Here is a 25,854-nt window from a genome sequence, read left to right on the forward strand (position 1 = left end):
GTGTATGTGTGTGTATTACCTGTTGCTCGTCTCTTAGTGCTGAGGTGTGTGTGTGTGTGTGTGTGTTTGTGTGTGTGTGTGTATTACCTGCTGCTCGTCTCTTAGTGCTGAGGTGTGTGTGTGTGTGTGTGTGTGTGTGTGTGTGTATGTGTGTGTGTATGTGTGTGTTTTACCTGTTGCTCGTCTCTTAGTGCTGAGGTGTGTGTGTGTGTGTGTGTGTATGTGTGTGTGTGTGTGTGTGTGTGTGTGTGTGTGTGTGTGTATGTGTGTATGTGTGTGTATTACCTGCTGCTCGTCTCTTAGGGCTGAGGTGTGTGTGTGTGTATGTGTGTGTGTGTGTGTGTGTGTGTGTGTGTGTGTGTGTGTGTGTGTGTGTGTGTGTGTGTGTGTGTGTGTGTGTGTGTGTGTGTGTGTGTGTTTTACCTGTTGCTCGTCTCTTAGTGCTGAGGTGTGTGTGTTCCGAGCGGAGGCTGAGTGTTTCTCAAACAGCTTCCTGTCCCGCTGTAGTTTCTTCATCTCAGCCTGCTTAGACTCCGCCCACTCAGCCTCCGTCTGGGAGCGCCACGCCTCAAACTCCGCCTTCTCTTTCCTGAAACAGGAAGTTGCATCAGAGATGAGGCTGGTCTACATCATCAGCAGTAAATCATCCAGCGTGTACGTGTGAGTAGGGATGGGAATCCAGACCAATTCCTTGGAATCGTGCGCCAAAGTCCTTCCCGATTCCGCTACAGAAACTTAACTTTTTTAATTGTATTTATTTATTTTTTATTCCTGTATCGATGTAAGTGCTGTTTACACATCACGTGCACCGTCACATGCACGCAGCTTTGATTTGTTTTAGTCTGCAGCCAACATGGCGTATAGGCAGAGGCGCTCAAAAGTGTGGTTAAAATTCACACAACAAGATGACCACAGGGCCACTTGCAAAACGTCTCTTTCGTAAAAGGGGGGGACAACTACCATTACACCGAAACATTTGCCCATACTGCATGCAACAACTTTCAGAAATGTTGCGTTTCTGATCGCTACGGGGTGGCGATAGCGTTAATGAACCTCCACCAAGCAACAGCAGCGTGGCTAATGTTAGCTCTTCATCTGTTAATATCAAAGGTAAACTCTAGCAGTCTATTGTCCTAGTGCCATTTGTTTCATTGTGTAAACCAGCTTTCACTATTTGTTTATGTCAGTTTTATTGTTAGTTCAAGGTGAATATGCTTAAAAAAAAAAAACAACACTGTTATTATATTTTCAAATATTTTTTAGCACAGCGGTTCTCAAACTCTGGTATATCAAGGACCCCTTTACTGCCACAAATTAGACCAGGGAAGAATCCCTTTTTGATAAGATTATTTCCCAGGCTCCCCTATCTGATGAGATTTTAGAGTTAAGATGTTTTATTACAAAAATTGTAAGAAACCCATTACCAAATCAGTCATACATTCTGTTCCTTATGGTTGGAATTATAGTCAAAACTAATACTTTTTTTCTTTGTTGGGACCCCTGGCACCCCATGAAGGAAAATTATCCCTAGGCTATGGGTCTCTGGACCCCACTTGGATAGTTGGTTGACCTATTCTTAGGTTTGTTTTTGGTTATTTAAAACATGTAAATGTGTACATACATACTGTATATATGCATCGTTTATTCTGAGAATATTATTTAAAAGGAAATGTATTCCTTGCCCAAAAAGAATCTACCGTAAATCCTCAAATAAAGGCTGGGATTCAATTAGAAGCCGGGCTTCAGATAGTAGCCGGGGTCGTGGTCCATACCGACAAATAAAGGCCAGGCACCGAATACAAGCCGGGGGTAAAATAGAGTAGCCATTTTACTGTAGCCTACAGTCCGTCGGCCCAAAGTAGACATCACAATTTAATTAAATGCATTTCACAAATACATGTTCTCCTCATGTTTAATATTATATTATATAATATTGTTGGCTAATTTCATGGGCTGTTTGCAATTAAAAAAGAAATTTCCCCACGTAGGACTACTAGGCGAATTTGTTATTGTTTAGCCTAAATGCACGTATCGTAGCCAATAGCCTACTGTTGTTTATCTGTAACGTATTAGTTGGCTAGGTTACTTTTTCCAAAAGGGATCATAAAGCAGTAGCTAGTAGACTTACGTAACATTGATATTAAATTCAAAGAGATGGTGTATGCTGATTGCTGAAGAACATTAGGGAGAAAAAGCAGCAAAGAAGTTTGACATTGACCCGAGACGAATGCGATAGGCTACTAGCAGGTGGAAGTAGAAAGAAAGTTAGGCTGGATATCAAACCAGCTCGTTGAATACATTTTTTCAGTCCGCGATAAGCATAATAGAGTGTCTAGAAAAATGATTAAAATCTAGGCTTTGGAAATCTTTTCCTCCTTGACTGACAGTGGATGTTTATTTTTACGTTGACACCGCACATAAAGCGCTACGCGATGTGCAGGAAGTGTTGAACGCATTTGCAATGAATTATATTAGCCTACTGCAATTATGCTCATTATTTAAATAATACAATTCTATAACAGAAGATAAGTAAGAAATAAAGGCCTGCCCCTAATAAAAGCCTTCCCCAAATAAAGGCCGGTGCGCTGTGCAGCCTAAGTAAATACAAGCCCCAGCCACAATTTGAGGATTTACGGTATAAGAGAATCGATAAGGAATCAAATCGATAAGCAAGAATCGTTATGGAATCTGAATCGTTAAAATCTTATCAATTCCCATCCCTCTGCGTGAGTGAGTGCGTGTGTGTGAGTAAGTGTGTGTAAGAGTGTGTGTGTGTGTGTGTGTACCTTAACTCCTCCTGCTGAGAGTGAAGGCTGGTCCTCAGGCGTGCGAGGTCTGCTCTCTCCATCCTGAAGCGCTCGATCTCCAGCTCTAACTGCACCAGTCTCTCACGCATCACCTCACACACACCTGCCACACACACACACATTATAACGAATACACACATGCCGCACACACACACACACACGCACATTATAACGAATACACATGCATTACAAACACACACACAAACACACTCATACATGTCCACATGTACATATACTAGTGCTGTCAAACGATTCAAATATTTAATCGCGATTAATCGCTTTTTTTGTCATAGTTAACTCAAAATGAATCGCGATTAATCGCAATTTTTTATCTATTCTTAATGTCCCTTCAATAATTTTTTTCCATAATTTTTATTTTATTTTAATGCTCTTATCATGGAAAAGTGGATTGGCTTGCTTTATGCAATGTTTTATTTTATTAAAAAACAACATTGCCAAACAGGGCGGTACAAAATTAAATTATGAAGTGCACATTTCAGATAAACAAGGACTCAGCCTATAGTGCAGTTAAACCATGGCTTAATATTTTCTTTTTTTCAAGTTTGCTGTGAACATAGAAGAAGTCAGGCCTCTTATTTCAAAAACAATGAACTGTAACAGTTAACAGTTACCAATAAAAGGTAAGCCTACTACTTCTGTGCTTTCAGCCAGCTGCCTGTTGACATTTTCAGACAACAGTGAAGCTCGCTTCTTTTGCACAACACAACTTTTAAAAGGTAAACTTTCTATTTAGAAGCTTTTTATCATCCATTTCGCCGTATCGCGCTCACCATTCACTCAAACCGTAACATTAGCCTTCTACACATTTTGCGAGGCCAAAAAGAACTTTAATCTAAAAAAATAAATAGAATAAATAACAATGCGTTAATCGCGCGATAAAATTGACTGCGTTAATATGGGTTTGCGTTAACGCCGTTAATAACGTGTTAAACTGACAGCACTAACATATACCCTTTACAGTCAGGAGGTAAACTGTCAATGCCCCTCACCTTCACTTTCCTGACTGCTGATTGGCTGCGGGCTGGTTTGAGTGACAGGTGTAGGGCGTGGCTTTGGCTGCAGAGCAGGGAACAGTTTAGCTATCAGCTGGGAAGTGGGCGGAGCCTCTCCATCCTCGTCAGCCTGAAATGACTCCACCCCTTTCGCCATGGCAACCTTCCTCTTCAGAGTCCTCTCTGGCTGCAATGAATGCTGGGAAGTTTCTGCCCAGGTGTCATCATCGTCAAACTCCACCTCCCCCATGTCACTCAAACCTGCAGACTCCTCCCCCTGTCCCGCCTCCTCTGGTTCCTGATAGGGGCAGCTGTCATACGGGGGCGGGGCAACAGGCAGGCAGTGGCTGCTGGGAGAAACCTGAGTCATCTCGTCATCTTCATCAGTGCCGTCGTCTTCATCATCATCAGATAGACAGAGGGGCTGCTCGCTGGTGTGTGTGTGTGAGCCGGTGGTGGCTGCATCAGTGTGTGTTTTGATGGGTGTGGAGGAGAGGCGGCGCGTGTGTGTGTGTGTGTGTGTGTGCAGGAAGGAGGAGGAGCAGGAGCTGAACGACTCCTCCTCAGCCGCCGCCTCCAGCAGCTCAAACTCCCCCAGCTCCCTCCGCTCACGACGACGCTCATGCTGCCACACCTCAAATGACGTCTCCATAGCAACGGGTGCCCTCAGTCGCTCCCGCTGCCACACCTCAAACGACGTCTCCATAGCAACGGGTGCCCTCAGTCGCTCCTGCTGCCACACTTCAAACGACGTCTCCATAGCAACGGGTGCCCTCAGTCGCTCCTGCTGCCACACCTCATTCGACGTCTCCATAGCGACAGGATCCCTGCAGGGAGCTGGTGTTGGTGTGTGTGCGGCTGTAGAGTGTGTGTGTGCGGCTGCAGAGTGTGTGTGTGCTGCAGCAGAGTGTGTGTGTGCGGTTGGAGCGCGTGTGTGTGCGGCTGCAGAGTGTGTGTGTGACCCCAGGGTAGCGGTCTTGCGCTGGACCCGACTGGCTGCAGTCCTGCTGGGTTTGGGCCCAATGAGTGGTTCTGTGCTGTTCTGGTTGGGACGGGTTGGCACTCCAGCCTTGGGTTCTGTAGGGTTGATGTGTGTGTGGTTCTGCCGTAGATCTCTCGGCTTGGTTCCTAGCCTTGTGCGGTTCTTGGTGTGCGGTTCTGTGCGGTTCTGTGCGGTGTGGTACTTGGCTTGTGGTTCCGTGTGGTTCTGAGCTGTGTGGTTCTGAGCGGTGGGTTTTGAAGAGGAGGGGTTGAATCTGATCAGGCCTTCACCCTTCCGCAGGAACGAGCGCTTGGGTCCCGCCTTCTGCTCAACCACAGGAGTCTGGAGAGGAAACACACACACGCACACACACACACACACACACACACACGCACACACACACACACACACACACACACACACACACACACACACACACACACACACACACACACACACACACACACACACACACACACACACACACACACACACACACACACACACACACACACACACACACAAACACACGGACCATCACATACACACATACACACACACACACACAAACACACGGACCATCACATACACACACACATGTACCATCACACACACACACACACACACTTACAGATGGAAACTGTTAACACTGTTAATGACTAAAGAATATACTAATCAAGTGCCTTGTATTATTAATTATGAATCATGTGCTTATGTAAGCAGGAACATGGTGTTTCTGTGTGTGTGTGTGTGTGTGTGTGTGTGTGTGTGTGTGTGTGTGTGTGTGTGTGTGTGTGTGTGTAACTAGAATATTAGTTGCCACTTAGTCTGCACATGTCCAAGAGCATGTTTAGACCAGAGGTGATAAGCTTCTTCCGACATTGTGCAAAACTGCCATCCTTGCAAGACAGGGTGCCTCGGACGTGAGAAATCCACCACATGGTTATCCCTGCTGAAAGCTAAACTTCTGACTATATAAACCTTGTGCGATGGAATTATCATGGCTTCACTTTCAGCCTTGTGCTTAGAGGGGAGCCCGATTGCAATTGTTGTTGTTGTTGTTTGTCTAATACTTATATTCAGCTCCGGAGTCCTGAGGAAACTAGGGTGAATTTTCACCTATCAATTTGTGTATAAGTGTGTGAGTGTGTGTGTATGTATTTGTATTTGTGTGTGTGTGTGTATGTGTGTGTGTGTGTGTGTGTGTGTGTGTGTGTGTGTGTGTGTGTGTGTGTGTGTGTGTGTGTGTGTGTGTGTGTGTGTGTGTGTGTGTGTGTGTGTGTGTGTGTGTGTGTGTGTTTGTGTGTAAACTGACCTTTCCCTTCTGCTCCTCCAGTTTCAGTTGTTCCTCCAGAAGTTCCTCAAATGTGTAAGCGCTCACTCCTAGACCAGGCCTGATTGGCCTGCACACACACCCACACACACACACGCACACACGCACGCACGCGCGCACACGCGCACACACACACACACACACACGCACGCACGCACACACACACAACAGGTTAGTCTGTTACAGTTAATATGCATATTACTTACTACCAGGCGAAAAAATGCATTCCTGTGCATAGGATGCACCCGAATATTACCCTCGCGGCTGCAGAAAGCTCTCGCAACATCAATGTATAAACCGAGGTTAATAGTGTGTTAGTGTGTGTGTGTGTGTGTGTGCGTGCATGCATGCGTGCGTGCGTGCGCAACATCAATGAATAAACTGAGGCTAATAGTTGAGGAGTTACAGTTAGAGACGCACCGATATGGAATTTTAGGGCGATAACGATAACCGATAATTATTGGTTTATTGTGGCCGATACGATACGATAACCAATATTTTTTTCTTTAAAAATAAAGAGTAAAAAAGTTTTTTAGATTTACTTTTTTTTTTCAATTCATTATACAGGCATGCAAACTGGTCAGGGGTGAAAAAGGTGAGAAGGTTGCGTGAGAGGAAAAATTGCCGCTTTTTAAATTGCCGCTTCTTCACGCAGGGGTTAAAGCCAAAAAAATCCTGAGCCTGAACTTTTTTTTCTATGTGGGTGAGTGCGAGGGGGGGTCGTCCTGTGGCGAGGACACATTTACAGGGTCAAAAACAAACAATCAAACAAAAAAACATTTAGAAAAGAATGATGGCAGATTATGGTGGGACTTTTGAAACTGCAATCCCAAGAGGGTCAGCAATACTCCACCTCACTACAATATGGTACTAACACATGTCGCATTTACGATTTCTTTTGATATCAAGTTTTGCTGCTAAGCTTTGTCCTTGGAAGATTTCAAGATGACCTACAATCACAAGGTGACATGTTATAATGGTATGTGAAATTCAGTCAGTGAAAGAAGATTTGATTTGCAACCATTTCATTGAGGATATATGAAAAAGGACAGTGATTCACTTTAAACCGTTAAAGAGCAACAGTGAGCTGTAGAATGTAGTTTTATATTGCAACATTTCCATAATTACTTTGTTCAGAAGAAATAATCGTATAATAAAATATACATCTTTTATTCTAGCATACAGTAGCCTAATTGCTGATGCATTGGCTATATTCATGTTTCTGCCTGGCAAGTGTTGCGTTTTTACTGCGTTGTAATCTTCAACAAAAAAACGAACGAGGACAATGTCCAGGTTCTTGTTGGTGCCTTCGTCGACATTTAAGGAAAACTTTAGCTTTTCCGAAATACGTCTTTTAAACTCTGGTGTTATGCCGTGTGTGTTAAAATAGCTGGCATGCTGATTGGATATTGACAGTTTAGTCAAAGCAATTTTGTCTTCAGCTATTTTTTGGCATAAATTCACCAGGGGTTGGGCGAGCTTGCCTGGATTGTGTTCTGCGACGAACGTACACACGCATATTTTCAGGGCACATAAACGGTCAGTTATGGATGCCGGTACAAAAAAAAAACTCCTCGGATCTACACGATTCACGTAAATGGCATATTTCGGTGGGAAAACGGCGAATTTCGCCAAAAAGCGACAAGTTTGCATGCCTGATTATAACAAATGCTCTTCTTCAATATCACTACGTAATTGCTGAGTGCATGACGTCAGCCGTGTTTGGCTTGAGTCATTGGTCGGCTCCAGTCATTGGTCGGCTTCAGTCATTGGTCGGCTTCAGTCATTGGTCGGCTTCAGTCATTGGTCGGCTTCAGTCATTGGTCGGCTCGTGTAAAGGCTCCAGTTAAAAACAATCATGGCGGCTGCAGGATGAAAGACTCTGCCGGTAGTGACGTTGCCTAGCAACGCTGCGTGTTTTCGGAATGATAGTGACAAGTTTAGTTTGTCGCCAATTCAGTGGAAAAGTAGTTGACCTTACTGTGTGCCTCATACGTTTCGAGTGTTTAAATCATAATTGTTTGACATGTATGGCATTGTATGCATCATTGTTTGACATGTATGGCATTGTGTGCAAACCTTATGAAAGTAAGGGTTTTCATGAAGATACTACTGTGAAAGATTGTGTATTTGGGCTGCATGTGAGTGCATGTTGCTATTAGTAGCGATTAGCATGCTTAACGGAGATTTAGTTCCGTTCTGTTCTTATGTTGACTCGATGTAATAAGGATGGGTTCATCCTGTTAAGATTTCGACTGGATGAGATATGAATGAGGTCCATGTTGTCTAGTGCAATGTCCACTATGATGCGTATCTATTAATATTAGTTGTGTAATTGTTATCATGTAGCAATAACTCATGTTAATGTAATTCAGTGCAGTGCTGATTAGTCCCTATTCTCATTGCAGACCACACACATATGTACAAACACACGCATCGTCATGTAATGAAAATTGATGAATGCACATTTAAGGTAGATAAAGAAGACTGCTTTGGTACTCGTGGGTGTTCTAACAGACTAAAACCAACAAATACAGTCCTTTCTCAAATGCCTCTGGTATTGAAGTGACTGTAGCCTGGTATTCTACCTCCTTCCTGCAGGTTTAGTTTTCTTGGTCATGGTAGCGGCTTCATATTGTTTGAACACGTCTTGGCTATGACGAGATTTGAGGAGGCTTTTAAGGTTAGTGGTGTTGAAGCTCTTTGCCTTGTTTCCTCCTCGTTGTACCTCCGACGAACAGTTATGGCACACAGCAACATTACATCATCAGTGTTGATAATCGCGTACCTGCCCTGTCCTGTGTGTGTGTGTGTGATTACATCATCAGTGTTGATAATCACATACCTGCCCTGCCCTGTCCTGTGTGTGTGTGTGTGTGTGTGTGTGTGTGTGTGTGTGTGTGATTACATCATCAGTGTTGATAATCACGTACCTGCCCTGTCCTGTGTGTGTGTGTGTGTGTGTGTGTGATTACATCATCAGTGTTGATAATCACATACCTGCCCTGTCCTGTGTGTGTGTGTGTGTGTGTGATTACATCATCAGTGTTGATAATCACGTACCTGCCCTGTCCTGTGGTGTGTGTGTGTGTGTGTGTGTGATTACATCATCAGTGTTGATAATCACGTACCTGCCCTGTCCTGTGTGTGTGTGTGTGTGTGTGTGTGTGTGATTACATCATCAGTGTTGATAATCACGTACCTGCCCTGTCCTGTGGTGTGTGTGTGTGTGTGTGTGTGATTACATCATCAGTGTTGATAATCACGTACCTGCCCTGTCCTGTGTGTGTGTGTGTGTGTGTGTGTGTGTGTGTGTGATTACATCATCAGTGTTGATAATCACGTACCTGCCCTGTCCTGTGGTGTGTGTGTGTGTGTGTGTGTGATTACATCATCAGAGTTGATAATCACGTACCTGTCATTAAATCTGTCCGGTGTCATTCCATCTGTGCAGTGTGTGTCATGCTGGGGAGTTGTGGGCAAAGAGTCAATCATTGATCCTTCTGCCTCTGTGAAGCACAACCAAGATTCAGTCAAAAGAACTCCATATCCCACAATCCCACAGGACACGCTGCACTGCTAGGTGTAACCACCCACCCTATATACCACATTAGCACCCTGTGGAGCTGTGTGTGTGTGTGTCAAGAGGAGGAGCTGTGTGTGTGTGTGTGTGTGTGTGTGTGTGTGTGTGTGTGTGTGTGTGTGTGTGTGTGTGTGTGTGTGTGTGTGTGTGTGTGTGTGTGTGTGTGTGTGTGTGTGTGTGTGCGCGCGCGCGCATGTTTGTGTGTGTGTGTGTCAAGAAGAGAGGCTGATATTATTATCAACATCAACATGAAGATCAACATGTATCATGAAACTTCCCCAGTCTGCATTATAGTCAGTCTATATCATTTCAAAATATAAATATCAAGAAGGAAATAAGGTGTGTGTGTATAGGTTATAGGTGTGTGTGTATGTGTGTGTCTGTGTGTGTGTGTGTCTGTGTGTGTCTGTTTAACTAACCTGGCAGCTCCATTCCCAGAAGTCTTTGCTGGTCCCTCTGATGGGCCTTGAGCTGCTCCTGCATGTGCTGCTGCCACTGCCTGAGCTGGGTTACACACACACACACACAGGAGGGGTTACAGTACACACACACACACACACACACACACACACACACACACACACACACACACACACACAGGAGGAGTTACAGTACACACACACAAACAAACAAGGCTTCAGTCGCACAACAACACACAGCAACACACACGTGTTGGGGTTCTCAGGGGAGGAAACCCCTTGTTTACCTGTTTCCTGTTTTTTAATCTCTGAAAAATGTTTTTACAAGTGTTTGTAACCCCCCCCTTTTTATCCTACTGTGAGGCGCCTTGTGTTACCTCCTGCCTCCTGGTATGAAATGCGCCGTACAAATAAAGTTTGATTTGATTTGATAACACGCAGAGGACATGCAAACTCCACACAGAAAGGCCCAGGAGATAGCCCACCTGAGCACTTGAGGTCTGGGGGGAACCTGCCCCCCAGAATCAGAATCAGATTGTTACAGTACACACACACTGGTGCATACATACACACACACATGCATTCATACAAACACATACACACATGCATACAAACAAACAAACACAAACACACACACACACACACACACACACACACACACACACACACACACACACACACACGTGTGCATACACACACGCGCAAACATATACACACACGCATACTTTCACACACACTTGCATACAGACAGACACAAACAAATACACACACACAAACACCCATATACACACAAACACAAACACACCCATACATACACACACATGCGTACATCTATCTCCATCATCTCTAACACACCTAAACCTAGAATGAGCACTTTGGTTAGCATTCTTTGTTGCATTAGCATACTTCAAACAGGGTTAGTAACCCTAACCCTAACCCTAACCCTAAACCTAGAATGAGCACTTTGGTTAGCATTCTTTGTTGCATTAGCATACTTCAAACATTTACTAACTAACTGAGGCTTGACGCTGTTTCTCAAATGTATGCTGCTTTGGATAAAAGGCTTGGTGGTGTGTGTTAGTGTGTGTGTGTGTGTCTGTGTGTGTGTGTGTGTGTGTGTGTGTGTGTGTGTGTGTGTGTGTGTGTGTGTTAGTGTGAGTGTGTGTCTGTGTGTGTGTGTGTGTTAGTGTGAGTGTGTGTCTGTGTGTGTGTGTGTGTGTGTTAGTGTGAGTGTGTGTCTGTGTGTGTGTGTGTGTGTGTGTGTGTGTGTGTGTGTGTGTGTGTGTGTGTGTGTGTTAGTGTGAGTGTGTGTCTGTGTGTGTGTGTGTGTGTGTGTGTCTGTGTGTGTGTGTGTGTGTGTCTGTGTGTGTGTGTGTGTGTGTGTGAGTGTGTGTGTGTGTGAGTGTGTGTTTACCTGCTGTAGTTTGAGGGGCAGAGGCAGGTCCTGTGTGTGTTTCAGCATCTCCTCCAGGCTGGGTGGTGTGTGTGTGTGTGTGTGTGTGTGTGTGCGAGGCGGGGAGGGGGGCAGGGGGCTGAACTCCGAGCAGAAGGAGGAGTCTAGCTGCCGAGGGGCGGAGCTGACACTACTGCGAGGCGTGGCTAAACTACATCCTGTCCAATCAGAGAAGGGACTTGGACCTGGGTGCAGCTGCACTGGAGATGACGTCATCACAGGATCTGGAAGAAGGTTAATAATTGCATATGTGACATCACAAACTCGTGTTGCTAGGGTCGCTAAGGTTAGGGTTCAAATGTGACATCACAAACATGTGTTGCTAGGGTTCCTGTTCACATGTGGCATCAAACCGACGTGTGTTGTTAGGGTTACCAGGATTACTAAGGTTAGGGTTCAAATGTGCCATCACAAACATGTGTTGCTAGGGTTACTAAGGTTAGGGTTCACATGTGACATCACACACCTGTGTTGCTCTGCCCTAGGGTTCGGCTCGACCTCAACATCCCTCCCAGCCTCACAAGTCACAAGTCTTTTATTGTCAGATGCACAGAATGTCACAGGGTCAGACTGGGCACTGAAATTCTTAGAACAAGGCACCGCACAACAACCTACCATAACATAACCTAGTATAACATACTCCCAGCCAGTGTTAAGAGCAAACTAAACAGCTCCAGTGGTTCCCTGTGAGTGTGTGAGTATTCAGAGCTAGGACAAGTTGGATCACTTGTGTTAAGGCTTTAGAACAGCTACTCTCATCGCTGATCGATCTTTACCAGTAGTTTTTAGTGATGGTTTTCACAACCGCGATCGATTAGATGGTCATTACTAGCCAGTCTTTACTGTCCTTTTAAGCGAACACCCAGTTTACCGTCTGCTAACGTTACATTAGATACTTTTCTTTACGTCAACGACACCTCTTTCTACTACCTGCCATTAATACACACATGCAAAACTATAGGGCAACAAATATTACCCAATTATACGGCGTGTAACATACTGTGCTGCATAGTGCATACTATCTGTTTTACATAGCGTTAACTTACAGCGTATCGAGATAACATTAGCTAGGACACATTAACGTTAAGTTAGCTGACAAAATACACTCGTTGACAGTCCTCTGTTGCGAAGAGTGACGTTGATTTAAGAGTCCGACGTTATTAGTCAGACTTGTTAGGGCTTAAGTTGACATCCTGAAATCAGACTGTTTGAAACAAGCGTCCAATTGAAATCACTGACAGTTGTTATAATAGTTTATAAACGTTAGCCCACTTCGCCAAAAGCCGCTAGATAGCACAGTTGCTTTGTCGTTGCAGCTTGACTGCCTTTAGGCAGCGGTCTTTAGGTTGACGGCGTCAACTTGACGCTGCCACAAACTTCGACCATTTTCCAAAACTGGAAAGACATAACTCAGGTTCGCAATCAACATAATCACAATGAAATCAAAATGTTTCTAGATTATGTCTAACCACTTACCTTGGTAGTGCAACGTTACATACAAGGTAATAGCAGGGGAATTGGTCGACTTTCCAAACGAACCGCCACTGCACAGGCAAGCCCGCGAGAGCCGTACGTCGTTGCGTCACGAACGTAGACAAGCCCTGCTGGGAATTGAAGTCTTTACTGCTCTTTCCGTGTTTCACTGTCAGGGGTTCTCAAACTTTTGCAAGCTGGGCCCGAAAGCTGGTTAGGTGTACTGCAACCCATAGATATCTATAATAAAGGCTAGATATCCTGCCTGCGTTTCTGGCCGACGGAGTCGAATGTCCGCACATTTCGGCCATTTTGAGGACAGTATAGCTCACTCCCCCTTAACATTGTGTTGGTAGTGGACTTTTTAAATAACCAGAACTTGCTCAATTTCCAACCGATTTTCAAACGGGTTGGTTTGTTATAAACGTAAGATATTTCTTATGGCATTACATACTTATGAAGGATTATAAACATGGGTTTTCATATGAAAATAACATTGACAGGTCTCTGACAGGTCTCGTTTCAAGGGAGTGTTCAATAGAGCAGGTTGCACAAAATTCTGGCATCTTCATTGGCAATAAAGTCAGCAATTTCCTGTCGAAATCATAATGTAAGATGTTTAACAAACCAACCCGATTGGAAATCATGTGCAACTTCAGTTTTATTATGTGCAACTTAAGTTATATTGAAAAGAAAGAACAATTACTCGCCAATTGATGTAAAATGACTGATACACAATAGCCGTGATACACAATTAAGCTGCACATTTCAAGCATCCAGAATTATTACCAAGGTAATGACGATTGTAAATCAAGTCATATGTAAATCCGTCAAAATGTCCGCGAGAGAAGAGTGTAAACGATTGTGAAGATCACTGACGTTACCTAACGTACCACTGATCCCTACCGGAAGCATACTGTCCTCAAAATGGCCTCCTGTGCGGACATTCAAGAGTCCGCCATAATCCATCTAGCCTTTATCTAAGATATCTATGCTGCAACCGCCCTCAACTACACCACCATAGATATATAGATACAAGATAGATAGATACAGAGATAGATAGATAGATAGATAGATACATAGCTACATAGCATATTGTTATTGATAGGCCTATGGTCATACTTTGGTTAAGGTTAGGCTATTGTTATTGTTAGGCCCATACAGACAATTATTACTATCACTACTATTTATTATTGTTATTTTTATTATTATTATTATTATTATTATTATTATTATTATTATTATTATTATTATTATTATTATTATCAGTAGCAGTAGGCCTATTAGTAGGCTATTATTATTTGCAGCTATGCAAGCCTGCATGCTTTCTTATTATTATAATCATCATTATTATCACCATCAATATTTTATTTGTATTATAATTAATGATAATCGATCATTATTATTATTATTATTATTATTGTCATCATAATTGTAGAAGCCATTTCTATCCACTTTTTATTTAGGTTTATTTTAGTATTACTTATTTTAGCCACTTGGGGGAGTATTGCACTGGGTGTGGCATGACACTAGGAATTGGGTATATCTACAGGTTTGATTACTCAAATAGGGAAAGGTGTGGATGGCGGGGAATACACTTACCATGGCCGTGAAACCCACTTCACCGACAAAGTCTTATTTATTAAACACACAGCACACATTTCTACGTTTATAATAAACAAGAAACGGGAAAGCGTTGGGAACGCCTCCCCCTCACTGCTACCCAAGTACCTCGCGATGGACCATGCAGTGTGTCAATTGCACAAGTGGAGCCATTTGCTGGAGGCGAGCTACGAGGCCACGCTCACGCCCTGTCTTTGACCGCACTCCATCTGTGCAGAGGCCAACACACTTTCCCCAGCCCAAACCACTGTCTTGGATGAGCGAGTCAAAGACATTAGAGATATCCTCCCAAGTTGTACGGGTCTGAAGAGGCCGGCAAAACAGAATGTCCTCCTCAATCTCCTTTCCCCGCACATACCTGACGTAGGTGAAAAATTGAGCCTGTCTAGTGATGTCAGTGGATTCGTCCAGCTGCAGCCTTAGCAAGAACTGATATTGATGTAGAATAGATTTATTAGTTGCTCTCTGATATCACTAGACATGTCTGATATTAATGTAGTCTATTAGTCTCTGATATCACTAGACATGTCTGATATTAATGTAGTCTATTAGTCTCTCTCTGATATCACTAGACATGTCTGATATTAATGTAGTCTATTAGTCTCTCTCTGATATCACTAGACATGTCTGATATTAATGTAGTCTATTAGTCTCTGATATCACTAGACATGTCTGATATTAATGTAGTCTATTAGTCTCTCTCTGATATCACTAGACATGTCTGATATTAATGTAGTCTATTAGTCTCTGATATCACTAGACATGTCTGATATTAATGTAGTCTATTAGTCTCTGATATCACTAGACATGTCTGATATTAATGTAGTCTATTAGTCTCTGATATCACTAGACATGTCTGATATTAATGTAGTCTATTAGTCTCTGATATCACTAGACATGTCTGATATTAATGTAGTCTATTAGTCTCTCTCTGATATCACTAGACATGTCTGATATTAATGTAGTCTATTAGTCTCTGATATCACTAGACATGTCTGATATTAATGTAGTCTATTAGTCTCTGATATCACTAGACATGTCTGATATTAATGTAGTCTATTAGTCTCTGATATCACTAGACATGTCTGATATTAATGTAGTCTATTAGTCTCTCTCTGATATCACTAGACATGTCTGATATTAATGTAGTCTATTAGTCTCTGATATCACTAGACATGTCTGATATTAATGTAGTCTATTAGTCTCTGATATCACTAGACATGTCTGTAGTTAATGTAGTCTATTAGTCTCTCTCTGATATCACTAGACATGTCTGATATTAATGTAGTCTATTAGTCTCTGATATCACTAGACATGTCTGATATTAATGTAGTCTATTAGTCTCTGATATCACTAGACATGTCTGATATTAATGTAGTCTATTAGTCTCTCTCTGATATCACTAGACATGTCTGATATTAATGTAGTCTATTAGTCTCTCTCTGATATCACTAGACATGTCTGATATTAATGTAGTCTATTAGTCTCTGATATCACTAGACATGTCTGATATTAATGTAGTCTATTAGTCTCTGATATCACTAGACATGTCTGATATTAATGTAGTCTATTAGTCTCTGATATCACTAGACATGTCTGATATTAATGTAGTCTATTAGTCTCTCTCTGATATCACTAGACATGTCTGATATTAATGTAGTCTATTAGTCTCTGATATCACTAGACATGTCTGATATTAATGTAGTCTATTAGTCTCTCTCTGATATCACTAGACATGTCTGATATTAATGTAGTCTATTAGTCTCTGATATCACTAGACATGTCTGATATTAATGTAGTCTATTAGTCTCTGATATCACTAGACATGTCTGATATTAATGTAGTCTATTAGTCTCTGATATCACTAGACATGTCTGATATTAATGTAGTCTATTAGTCTCTCTCTGATATCACTAGACATGTCTGATATTAATGTAGTCTATTAGTCTCTCTCTGATATCACTAGACATGTCTGATATTAATGTAGTCTATTAGTCTCTCTCTGATATCACTAGACATGTCTGATATTAATGTAGTCTATTAGTCTCTGATATCACTAGACATGTCTGATATTAATGTAGTCTATTAGTCTCTGATATCACTAGACATGTCTGATATTAATGTAGTCTATTAGTCTCTCTCTGATATCACTAGACATGTCTGATATTAATGTAGTCTATTAGTCTCTGATATCACTAGACATGTCTGATATTAATGTAGTCTATTAGTCTCTGATATCACTAGACATGTCTGATATTAATGTAGTCTATTAGTCTCTCTCTGATATCACTAGACATGTCTGATATTAATGTAGTCTATTAGTCTCTGATATCACTAGACATGTCTGATATTAATGTAGTCTATTAGTCTCTGATATCACTAGACATGTCTGATATTAATGTAGTCTATTAGTCTCTGATATCACTAGACATGTCTGATATTAATGTAGTCTATTAGTCTCTGATATCACTAGACATGTCTGATATTAATGTAGTCTATTAGTCTCTCTCTGATATCACTAGACATGTCTGATATTAATGTAGTCTATTAGTCTCTGATATCACTAGACATGTCTGATATTAATGTAGTCTATTAGTCTCTGATATCACTAGACATGTCTGATATTAATGTAGTCTATTAGTCTCTGATATCACTAGACATGTCTGATATTAATGTAGTCTATTAGTCTCTGATATCACTTGACATGTCTGATATTAATGTAGTCTATTAGTCTCTCTCTGATATCACTAGACATGTCTGATATTAATGTAGTCTATTAGTCTCTCTCTGATATCACTAGACATGTCTGATATTAATGTAGTCTATTAGTCTCTCTCTGATATCACTAGACATGTCTGATATTAATGTAGTCTATTAGTCTCTGATATCACTAGACATGTCTGATATTAATGTAGTCTATTAGTCTCTGATATCACTAGACATGTCTGATATTAATGTAGTCTATTAGTCTCTCTCTGATATCACTAGACATGTCTGATATTAATGTAGTCTATTAGTCTCTGATATCACTAGACATGTCTGATATTAATGTAGTCTATTAGTCTCTGATATCACTAGACATGTCTGATATTAATGTAGTCTATTAGTCTCTCTCTGATATCACTAGACATGTCTGATATTAATGTAGTCTATTAGTCTCTCTCTGATATCACTAGACATGTCTGATATTAATGTAGTCTATTAGTCTCTCTCTGATATCACTAGACATGTCTGATATTAATGTAGTCTATTAGTCTCTCTCTGATATCACTAGACATGTCTGATATTAATGTAGTCTATTAGTCTCTGATATCACTAGACATGTCTGATATTAATGTAGTCTATTAGTCTCTGATATCACTAGACATGTCTGATATTAATGTAGTCTATTAGTCTCTGATATCACTAGACATGTCTGATATTAATGTAGTCTATTAGTCTCTCTCTGATATCACTAGACATGTCTGATATTAATGTAGTCTATTAGTCTCTCTCTGATATCACTAGACATGTCTGATATTAATGTAGTCTATTAGTCTCTGATATCACTAGACATGTCTGATATTAATGTAGTCTATTAGTCTCTCTCTGATATCACTAGACATGTCTGATATTAATGTAGTCTATTAGTCTCTCTCTGATATCACTAGACATGTCTGATATTAATGTAGTCTATTAGTCTCTCTCTGATATCACTAGACATGTCTGATATTAATGTAGACTATTAGTCTCTGATATCACTAGACATGTCTGATATTAATGTAGTCTATTAGTCTCTGATATCACTAGACATGTCTGATATTAATGTAGTCTATTAGTCTCTGATATCACTAGACATGTCTGATATTAATGTAGTCTATTAGTCTCTCTCTGATATCACTAGACATGTCTGATATTAATGTAGTCTATTAGTCTCTGATATCACTAGACATGTCTGATATTAATGTAGTCTATTAGTCTCTGATATCACTAGACATGTCTGATATTAATGTAGTCTATTAGTCTCTCTCTGATATCACTAGACATGTCTGATATTAATGTAGTCTATTAGTCTCTGATATCACTAGACATGTCTGATATTAATGTAGTCTATTAGTCTCTCTCTGATATCACTAGACATGTCTGATGTTAATGTAGTCTATTAGTCTCTGATATCACTAGACATGTCTGATATTAATGTAGTCTATTAGTCTCTGATATCACTAGACATGTCTGATATTAATGTAGTCTATTAGTCTCTCTCTGATATCACTAGACATGTCTGATATTAATGTAGTCTATTAGTCTCTCTCTGATATCACTAGACATGTCTGATATTAATGTAGTCTATTAGTCTCTCTCTGATATCACTAGACATGTCTGATATTAATGTAGTCTATTAGTCTCTCTCTGATATCACTAGACATGTCTGATATTAATGTAGTCTATTAGTCTCTCTCTGATATCACTAGACATGTCTGATATTAATGTAGTCTATTAGTCTCTCTCTGATATCACTAGACATGTCTGATATTAATGTAGTCTATTAGTCTCTGATATCACTAGACATGTCTGATATTAATGTAGTCTATTAGTCTCTGATATCACTAGACATGTCTGATATTAATGTAGTCTATTAGTCTCTGATATCACTAGACATGTCTGATATTAATGTAGTCTATTAGTCTCTGATATCACTAGACATGTCTGATATTAATGTAGTCTATTAGTCTCTCTCTGATATCACTAGACATGTCTGATATTAATGTAGTCTATTAGTCTCTGATATCACTAGACATGTCTGATATTAATGTAGTCTATTAGTCTCTGATATCACTAGACATGATATTAATGTAGTCTATTAGTCTCTCTCTGATATCACTAGACATGTCTGATATTAATGTAGTCTATTAGTCTCTCTCTGATATCACTAGACATGTCTGATATTAATGTAGTCTATTAGTCTCTGATATCACTAGACATGTCTGATATTAATGTAGTCTATTAGTCTCTCTCTGATATCACTAGACATGTCTGATATTAATGTAGTCTATTAGTCTCTGATATCACTAGACATGTCTGATATTAATGTAGTCTATTAGTCTCTGATATCACTAGACATGTCTGATATTAATGTAGTCTATTAGTCTCTCTCTGATATCACTAGACATGTCTGATATTAATGTAGTCTATTAGTCTCTCTCTGATATCACTAGACATGTCTGATATTAATGTAGTCTATTAGTCTCTCTCTGATATCACTAGACATGTCTGATATTAATGTAGTCTATTAGTCTCTGATATCACTAGACATGTCTGATATTAATGTAGTCTATTAGTCTCTCTCTGATATCACTAGACATGTCTGATATTAATGTAGTCTATTAGTCTCTCTCTGATATCACTAGACATGTCTGATATTAATGTAGTCTATTAGTCTCTCTCTGATATCACTAGACATGTCTGATATTAATGTAGTCTATTAGTCTCTCTCTGATATCACTAGACATGTCTGATATTAATGTAGTCTATTAGTCTCTCTCTGATATCACTAGACATGTCTGATATTAATGTAGTCTATTAGTCTCTGATATCACTAGACATGTCTGATATTAATGTAGTCTATTAGTCTCTCTCTGATATCACTAGACATGTCTGATATTAATGTAGTCTATTAGTCTCTCTCTGATATCACTAGACATGTCTGATATTAATGTAGTCTATTAGTCTCTCTCTGATATCACTAGACATGTCTGATATTAATGTAGTCTATTAGTCTCTGATATCACTAGACATGTCTGATATTAATGTAGTCTATTAGTCTCTCTCTGATATCACTAGACATGTCTGATATTAATGTAGTCTATTAGTCTCTGATATCACTAGACATGTCTGATATTAATGTAGTCTATTAGTCTCTGATATCACTAGACATGTCTGATATTAATGTAGTCTATTAGTCTCTGATATCACTAGACATGTCTGATATTAATGTAGTCTATTAGTCTCTCTCTGATATCACTAGACATGTCTGATATTAATGTAGTCTATTAGTCTCTCTCTGATATCACTAGACACGTCTGATATTAATGTAGTCTATTAGTCTCTCTCTGATATCACTAGACATGTCTGATATTAATGTAGTCTATTAGTCTCTCTCTGATATCACTAGACATGTCTGATATTAATGTAGTCTATTAGTCTCTGATATCACTAGACATGTCTGATATTAATGTAGTCTATTAGTCTCTCTCTGATATCACTAGACATGTCTGATATTAATGTAGTCTATTAGTCTCTCTCTGATATCACTAGACATGTCTGATATTAATGTAGTCTATTAGTCTCTGATATCACTAGACATGTCTGATATTAATGTAGTCTATTAGTCTCTGATATCACTAGACATGTCTGATATTAATGTAGTCTATTAGTCTCTGATATCACTAGACATGTCTGATATTAATGTAGTCTATTAGTCTCTCTCTGATATCACTAGACATGTCTGATATTAATGTAGTCTATTAGTCTCTCTCTGATATCACTAGACATGTCTGATATTAATGTAGTCTATTAGTCTCTCTCTGATATCACTAGACATGTCTGATATTAATGTAGTCTATTAGTCTCTCTCTGATATCACTAGACATGTCTGATATTAATGTAGTCTATTAGTCTCTCTCTGATATCACTAGACATGTCTGATATTAATGTAGTCTATTAGTCTCTCTCTGATATCACTAGACATGTCTGATATTAATGTAGTCTATTAGTCTCTGATATCACTAGACATGTCTGATATTAATGTAGTCTATTAGTCTCTGATATCACTAGACATGTCTGATATTAATGTAGTCTATTAGTCTCTCTCTGATATCACTAGACATGTCTGATATTAATGTAGTCTATTAGTCTCTGATATCACTAGACATGTCTGATATTAATGTAGTCTATTAGTCTCTGATATCACTAGACATGTCTGATATTAATGTAGTCTATTAGTCTCTGATATCACTAGACATGTCTGATATTAATGTAGTCTATTAGTCTCTCTCTGATATCACTAGACATGTCTGATATTAATGTAGTCTATTAGTCTCTGATATCACTAGACATGTCTGATATTAATGTAGTCTATTAGTCTCTCTCTGATATCACTAGACATGTCTGATATTAATGTAGTCTATTAGTCTCTCTCTGATATCACTAGACATGTCTGATATTAATGTAGTCTATTAGTCTCTGATATCACTAGACATGTCTGATATTAATGTAGTCTATTAGTCTCTCTCTGATATCACTAGACATGTCTGATATTAATGTAGTCTATTAGTCTCTGATATCACTAGACATGTCTGATATTAATGTAGTCTATTAGTCTCTGATATCACTAGACATGTCTGATATTAATGTAGTCTATTAGTCTCTGATATCACTAGACATGTCTGATATTAATGTAGTCTATTAGTCTCTCTCTGATATCACTAGACATGTCTGATATTAATGTAGTCTATTAGTCTCTGATATCACTAGACATGTCTGATATTAATGTAGTCTATTAGTCTCTGATATCACTAGACATGTCTGATATTAATGTAGTCTATTAGTCTCTGATATCACTAGACATGTCTGATATTAATGTAGTCTATTAGTCTCTCTCTGATATCACTAGACATGTCTGATATTAATGTAGTCTATTAGTCTCTCTCTGATATCACTAGACATGTCTGATATTAATGTAGTCTATTAGTCTCTGATATCACTAGACATGTCTGATATTAATGTAGTCTATTAGTCTCTGATATCACTAGACATGTCTGATATTAATGTAGTCTATTAGTCTCTCTCTGATATCACTAGACATGTCTGATATTAATGTAGTCTATTAGTCTCTCTCTGATATCACTAGACATGTCTGATATTAATGTAGTCTATTAGTCTCTGATATCACTAGACATGTCTGATATTAATGTAGTCTATTAGTCTCTGATATCACTAGACATGTCTGATATTAATGTAGTCTATTAGTCTCTCTCTGATATCACTAGACATGTCTGATATTAATGTAGTCTATTAGTCTCTGATATCACTAGACATGTCTGATATTAATGTAGTCTATTAGTCTCTCTCTGATATCACTAGACATGTCTGATATTAATGTAGTCTATTAGTCTCTGATATCACTAGACATGTCTGATATTAATGTAGTCTATTAGTCTCTGATATCACTAGACATGTCTGATATTAATGTAGTCTATTAGTCTCTCTCTGATATCACTAGACATGTCTGATATTAATGTAGTCTATTAGTCTCTGATATCACTAGACATGTCTGATATTAATGTAGTCTATTAGTCTCTGATATCACTAGACATGTCTGATATTAATGTAGTCTATTAGTCTCTGATATCACTAGACATGTCTGATATTAATGTAGTCTATTAGTCTCTCTCTGATATCACTAGACATGTCTGATATTAATGTAGTCTATTAGTCTCTGATATCACTAGACATGTCTGATATTAATGTAGTCTATTAGTCTCTGATATCACTAGACATGTCTGATATTAATGTAGTCTATTAGTCTCTGATATCACTAGACATGTCTGATATTAATGTAGTCTATTAGTCTCTCTCTGATATCACTAGACATGTCTGATATTAATGTAGTCTATTAGTCTCTGATATCACTAGACATGTCTGATATTAATGTAGTCTATTAGTCTCTGATATCACTAGACATGTCTGATATTAATGTAGTCTATTAGTCTCTCTCTGATATCACTAGACATGTCTGATATTAATGTAGTCTATTAGTCTCTCTCTGATATCACTAGACATGTCTGATATTAATGTAGTCTATTAGTCTCTCTCTGATATCACTAGACATGTCTGATATTAATGTAGTCTATTAGTCTCTGATATCACTAGACATGTCTGATATTAATGTAGTCTATTAGTCTCTGATATCACTAGACATGTCTGATATTAATGTAGTCTATTAGTCTCTGATATCACTAGACATGTCTGATATTAATGTAGTCTATTAGTCTCTGATATCACTAGACATGTCTGATATTAATGTAGTCTATTAGTCTCTCTCTGATATCACTAGACATGTCTGATATTAATGTAGTCTATTAGTCTCTCTCTGATATCACTAGACATGTCTGATATTAATGTAGTCTATTAGTCTCTGATATCACTAGACATGTCTGATATTAATGTAGTCTATTAGTCTCTGATATCACTAGACATGTCTGATATTAATGTAGTCTATTAGTCTCTCTCTGATATCACTAGACATGTCTGATATTAATGTAGTCTATTAGTCTCTCTCTGATATCACTAGACATGTCTGATATTAATGTAGTCTATTAGTCTCTGATATCACTAGACATGTCTGATATTAATGTAGTCTATTAGTCTCTGATATCACTAGACATGTCTGATATTAATGTAGTCTATTAGTCTCTCTCTGATATCACTAGACATGTCTGATATTAATGTAGTCTATTAGTCTCTCTCTGATATCACTAGACATGTCTGATATTAATGTAGTCTATTAGTCTCTGATATCACTAGACATGTCTGATATTAATGTAGTCTATTAGTCTCTGATATCACTAGACATGTCTGATATTAATGTAGTCTATTAGTCTCTGATATCACTAGACATGTCTGATATTAATGTAGTCTATTAGTCTCTCTCTGATATCACTAGACATGTCTGATATTAATGTAGTCTATTAGTCTCTCTCTGATATCACTAGACATGTCTGATATTAATGTAGTCTATTAGTCTCTCTCTGATATCACTAGACATGTCTGATATTAATGTAGTCTATTAGTCTCTGATATCACTAGACATGTCTGATATTAATGTAGTCTATTAGTCTCTCTCTGATATCACTAGACATGTCTGATATTAATGTAGTCTATTAGTCTCTGATATCACTAGACATGTCTGATATTAATGTAGTCTATTAGTCTCTGATATCACTAGACATGTCTGATATTAATGTAGTCTATTAGTCTCTGATATCACTAGACATGTCTGATATTAATGTAGTCTATTAGTCTCTCTCTGATATCACTAGACATGTCTGATATTAATGTAGTCTATTAGTCTCTCTCTGATATCACTAGACATGTCTGATATTAATGTAGTCTATTAGTCTCTGATATCACTAGACATGTCTGATATTAATGTAGTCTATTAGTCTCTCTCTGATATCACTAGACATGTCTGATATTAATGTAGTCTATTAGTCTCTGATATCACTAGACATGTCTGATATTAATGTAGTCTATTAGTCTCTGATATCACTAGACATGTCTGATATTAATGTAGTCTATTAGTCTCTGATATCACTAGACATGTCTGATATTAATGTAGTCTATTAGTCTCTGATATCACTAGACATGTCTGATATTAATGTAGTCTATTAGTCTCTGATATCACTAGACATGTCTGATATTAATGTAGTCTATTAGTCTCTCTCTGATATCACTAGACATGTCTGATATTAATGTAGTCTATTAGTCTCTCTCTGATATCACTAGACATGTCTGATATTAATGTAGTCTATTAGTCTCTGATATCACTAGACATGTCTGATATTAATGTAGTCTATTAGTCTCTGATATCACTAGACATGTCTGATATTAATGTAGTCTATTAGTCTTTGGTATTGAGCTGGGTTGAGCAGCAGCACTCTCAGCTATCGTGATTACACAAAAAAAGACAAACACAATATTCTCTGAACTATTTTTAATAATCCCAAATGTGTGTGTGCGCGTGTGTGAATTGTCCTTTATAGTAATATGCACATAGAAACACTTCTTGCCAGTTGGTTCCCCACAGATTAAAGACATTATAAAAAAGACAAATTATAATAAATCAATCCTAACTCCATGCATGCGTATTCATAGCACACACCAGGGGCATTTTCATGGCAACGTGCTAGTTTCTGCATTTCTGCTACAAAGTTCTGTAACTACAGATAGAAATGATAAAAATAATGACATTATTTAACATAATTAAAAATAATCTTAATAACACTTTTGTTTTGTTATCAGATTTAAAAACATCCAAATTGACTCACAAACAGGCTGAACACTGGAAGATTCTGTGCTTATGCGTGTGTATACTGTGTGTGAGTATTTGTGTGTGTGTGTGTGTGTGT

The 25,854-nt window shown here is 38.9% G+C and overlaps 3 protein-coding genes across 3 annotated transcripts in view; all 3 read right to left on the bottom strand.

The window, feature by feature from the left end:
* Positions 1-423: 423 nt before the first annotated feature.
* LOC308365531 (centrosomal P4.1-associated protein-like) lies at positions 424-4,190 on the bottom strand (the record flags this gene model as incomplete). Its single annotated transcript, XM_080838998.1, has 3 exons — positions 424-589; positions 2,787-2,910; positions 3,818-4,190. Coding segments are annotated over 3 exons (663 nt in total), but the record flags the coding sequence as incomplete, so codon positions are not given.
* Positions 4,191-4,203: 13 nt separating this feature from the next.
* On the bottom strand, positions 4,204-11,675 carry LOC308365532 (uncharacterized protein; the record flags this gene model as incomplete). Its single annotated transcript, XM_080838999.1, has 6 exons — positions 11,552-11,675; positions 10,138-10,222; positions 9,551-9,644; positions 6,118-6,205; positions 4,348-5,144; positions 4,204-4,216 (listed from the first exon to the last, which is right to left on the bottom strand). Exons 1-6 carry the CDS (start codon positions 11,597-11,599, stop codon positions 4,204-4,206), a joined length of 1,125 nt encoding a protein of 374 aa, XP_080695125.1. The 5' UTR covers positions 11,600-11,675.
* Positions 11,676-25,466: 13,791 nt separating this feature from the next.
* Positions 25,467-25,854, bottom strand: part of LOC308365240 (transmembrane protein 50B-like) — a 5,113-nt gene continuing 4,725 nt past the window's right edge. Inside the window, exon 7 of the mRNA XM_080838616.1 lies at positions 25,467-25,854. This exon is cut by the window's right edge and continues 93 nt beyond it. The gene's annotated coding sequence lies outside the window, so the exon portion shown is untranslated.

This window comes from Sprattus sprattus, assembly GCF_963457725.1.
Source record: "Sprattus sprattus genome assembly, chromosome: 5".
In the NCBI taxonomy this organism is placed as follows: domain Eukaryota; kingdom Metazoa; phylum Chordata; class Actinopteri; order Clupeiformes; family Clupeidae; genus Sprattus; species Sprattus sprattus.